The sequence below is a fragment of the Acyrthosiphon pisum genome, chromosome X (assembly GCF_005508785.2).
Source record: "Acyrthosiphon pisum isolate AL4f chromosome X, pea_aphid_22Mar2018_4r6ur, whole genome shotgun sequence".
NCBI lineage: Eukaryota > Metazoa > Arthropoda > Insecta > Hemiptera > Aphididae > Acyrthosiphon > Acyrthosiphon pisum.
Genome location: NC_042493.1, coordinates 59,987,471 through 59,991,575, shown reverse-complemented (window position 1 = coordinate 59,991,575; position 4,105 = coordinate 59,987,471). Strand labels below are relative to the sequence as shown.

General features: G+C 32.6%; 2 protein-coding genes across 2 annotated transcripts in view; both read left to right on the top strand.

Annotated features, from left to right (window-relative positions):
* LOC103309204 (FLYWCH-type zinc finger-containing protein 1-like) overlaps positions 1-3,323 on the top strand; it is a 4,316-nt gene extending 993 nt beyond the window's left edge. The window contains exons 2-3 of the mRNA XM_008184073.3: positions 1,559-1,856; positions 2,172-3,323. Of these exons, the coding sequence (XP_008182295.1) occupies positions 1,688-1,856; positions 2,172-2,470 (468 nt within the window). The 5' untranslated portion in view covers positions 1,559-1,687 and the 3' untranslated portion in view covers positions 2,471-3,323. The remainder of the gene's footprint in view (positions 1-1,558; positions 1,857-2,171) is intronic.
* Positions 2,677-4,105, top strand: part of LOC103309208 — a 7,773-nt gene continuing 6,344 nt past the window's right edge. The window contains exon 1 of the mRNA XM_008184079.1: positions 2,677-3,354. Within this exon, the coding sequence (XP_008182301.1) occupies positions 2,677-3,354 (678 nt within the window). The remainder of the gene's footprint in view (positions 3,355-4,105) is intronic.

The window sequence follows — 4,105 nt, the reverse complement described above, 5'->3', positions numbered from 1 at the left end:
TTTTACAAGGTATTTTTCTTAAAATTAGTTGTTACATAATATATACATGTTTTATTGTTACAATTTTTTTATAATATTTGTGATATTTAAAAAGGTTAGTATTTTGTCTGATTGATTTTCGCCAAGTGCTTCTGCTATGGTGGGTGGCATGTTGAGATCGGTGCAAATTTGGGAATATTGAGGGCACTCTTCCATTATGTGCTTGATGGTTAATGCGGTGTGGCAGGGTTCACATATTGGTTGGGGTTCTTTACTGATTAGGTACGAGTGAGTGAGGAAAGAGTGTCCGATTCTGGTGCGGGTGATTGCAATGTCTTGGCGTCGGTTGAGATTTGGGGGGGTGTTCCATTTTTTGATTGTTTTTTTAATATTTTTGAGTTTGTTAGACGATGTTATTGAGTTCCAGTGGTTTTGCCAAGATGATAGGATTTTCTGGTTTATAGAGTTTTGAATGTCGATGCTGGATATGTTGTTTATTGTAGGGTTAAGGATGGTTTTCGTTGCCTGTTCGGCATATTTGTCTGCTTTTTCATTCCCTATAATTCCGGTGTGAGATGGGACCCACATGAATACAATGTTTTTTTTTGTTTGGACCAAGCATGCTTGGATGTTTGATGTTATTTCATTTCTTGATGATGTGTTTTTGAGTTAGGGTGCTGAGGGAGTCACTGATTAGGAGTATATCGTTAGTTTCTAGGGTATTAGCGAGTTTTACCCCTTCAAATATGGCATAGTTTTCGGCAGAGAATATGCTGGTTATTTTCGGGAGTTTGTGTTGGATGATTGTGTCATCCCTAACCACTGCAAAGCCTACCCCATGTTCGGATTTAGATGCATCTGTGTATATTTTGGTGTGATTGGGAAATGAGTGCTGAATTATGTCTTGGAACTGAGATTTAATAATGCCATGGTTTGTTTCGTTTTTATTAAAATTTAGGAGATCCGTGTTTAGTTTTAGTTCCCATTTCCATGGGGGAAAAGTTTGGAATGTAATTCTGTTTACGACTGCGGTATGTACGTCCATTGATTGTTGTAATTTTGTGTATAAATCTCGTACCGAGGGGTTTTTTTTGTGTTCCATGTTTATTGGGAATGCAGTATGGTTATCAAAGATGACCTTGTATCCTATATGATTGATTGTGCTTTTCCTTTTGGTGATGTATGATAGTGTGTCTTGGTCTCTTTGAGGTTGAAGGGGTAATTCTCCAGCGTAGTTGAGGATACTGTCGGTTGGGCTTGTCCTAAAGGCTCCTATTGCCAAGCGGATTCCTTCGTTGTGGATTGGATCTAGTATCTTGAGGAGATTGGGTTTGGCTGTATTGTATATTTGTGAGCCATATTTGATTTTTGATAGGATTAAAGATTTGTATATACTTAGAAGTGGTTTTTGATTTGCTCCCCATGTGTGGTGGGACAGAGTTTTAATTACGTTCATTTTATTTTTGCAAGAGCTTTTAAGTTGTTTTAGATGAGGTGTCCATTTGAGGTTGTCGTCAAAAATTATTCCAAGTATTTTCATGTTTTTGTGTTTAGTGATTGGTTGGTTGTTGAGGTATAGGTTTTCTGTTTTTCGTGTTGTATAAATACACTCTACAACATTTTAACACAACACAACACAACTTCAACACACCAACACCTGTAAGGTTTTATTAAACGTATTTTGACATTGTTTTTAATAAAATTAAATATGCCGCTTGAATTTGTGATAAGTCAAAAAGGCAAACAACTTTTATTATTAAATGGATATTTACATAACATACATCAAAAATACGATGAAAAAATTGTGTGGCGTTGCACGCAGTACAAGAAATTTTCTTATAAAGGACGATGTCATACTACAACAGACAGTGAATCAGGTATTAGAATATTATTTTTAATTAAATGCAATTATATATGTATAATTATCAGTGGCGCCAAAATATATATTTACCTATGACAATTGTCATAGGTGATTTTAGTAGGTTGGGGGTCACCTTTGTCATTCTTTAGTTTTTTTATGAAAATTTGTTTAATATGCAACATAAAAACTATGCTTAGTGTATCTTCTATTATCAATTAACCGAAAAAATGAAAAAAAAAAATTCTTTTTTTTGTTTTTTTAATATACATATTATTATTTTTAATATTTTACTAATAATAATAGCTAAATAAAATACAAATAATAATTTTAGGGGAGTTAATAAAAGTAACGGACCATTGTCATTCACCAAATATTGCTCAAGTCGAAGCTAAAAAAGTGGTTAATTCTATGAAAGAAACAGCTGCAAATGAACAAAAAAACACAAGAAATATTATCAGTGAAAATCTTGAAGATGTGTCTATTCCGGTAATAGGACAATTACCTACAACTAAAGCGCTATCTAGAATAATTCAGAGAACACGAGTTATAAAAGAAAATCCACCAATTAATCCTAGCCACGTAAACAGTTTGATCATTCCTGATTTATACAAATTTACAAAAAAAAAATGAATTATTTCTAACTTATGATAATGAAAATACTGAAAATCGAATTCTATTATTTTCGACTCAATGTAATTTGATTGAGCTTCAAAAATCCGATAGTTGGTTTGGCGATGGAACCTTTAAATCGGTCCCATCTATTTTTTCACAGTTGTATACTATACATCGTCATAAAAACGAAAACGTATTACCGTTAGTTTACGTTTTAACTTTTAATGACTGATAGAACAAAAGATACATATAAAGAAGTATCAAATCAATTGTTGATATGTAAGCCCGATCTTGATCCAAAGTCAATACAAATTGATTTTGAGCAAGCGTTTATTTCAGTATTTAAAGACATTTTTCCTAATGCAAAAATTAATGGATGTTTTTTTCACTTTTGTCAGTGTGTTTGGCGTAAAATACAATCATTAGGATTACAAAAAATGTATTCTGAAAACTCAACATTTGCTCTTCAAGTAAAACAGTTGTGTGCTTTGGCGTTCGTACCTGTACACGATGTAGTATATGCATTTGAAGAACTTATAGAGTCAGAATACTACATAGAAAATGAATCTCTTTTCCAGCCCATCCTGAATTACTTCGAGGACACTTGGATTGGACGTCCTGTACGGAGGAAAAGAAGAAGTCCAATTTTTCCATTAAATATATGGAATGTATATGAAAATGTTTTAATGAAACGACCAAGAACAAATAATGCAGTAGAGGGGTGGCATAATGCATTTAATTCTTCCATAGGAGTCCATCATACGACAATATGGAAATTTATTAATTTTATTAAAACTGAACAAAACTTGGTGGAAGCTAAAATAGAAAAAATTAATTTAGGAGAAAGCCATGCATTAAAAAGAAAAAAATATAAAGATTTGGACCAGCGACTAGAAAATGTTGTATTAAATTACCAAAGAGGTGATATATTAAATTACTTAAAAGGTATTGCTCATAATTTCAACTTTTAATCATTAAATTATATATATTTATCATAGAAAAACAATTATTTTATATTTTGATTGTCAATAATTTTTATTTTATATTATTTATCCTACAATTATTATACTTATATTTATATTTAAATTATATATATTTTTTGACTGTCAATAATTTTGATTTTATATATTATTTATTTATCAAAGAAACACAATTATATTTATTCTACAATTATTATACTCATATTTATATTTTATATTTTTAGAGTCAATAACTTAAATTATTTAAAAATACCGGATATTTTTAACCCGGTTAATTTGAGTACAGGATATTTTTGCACTGGATCTAATGACGCGGATCATTTGTCGCCGGATATTATTTACCGGATCAAATGTCGTGGAACCTCATCAGGTATGCAATCCGACTGCGTCGGATCGCGGACGACGTGCATTACTGTCACCGAAAAAATTAAGTAAAAAATTACGTGAAAAAAAATTCCAAACATTTCGCTCTACACTCTCCGCGATGTCAATCCGGCCCGGGACTCTTCGCTAACGAACAACGGCCGCGGGCGGCCTATACATTGAGCGGGGAACGCGAATAACTGGCCAACGGGGAGATCAGCTGACGTTTTAAAAAGGACTAAAACTCGACATTTTGACAAAACTATCGATAAACTCGGCCGCGCGCGGCCTATAAAATATTAAGCCGGCA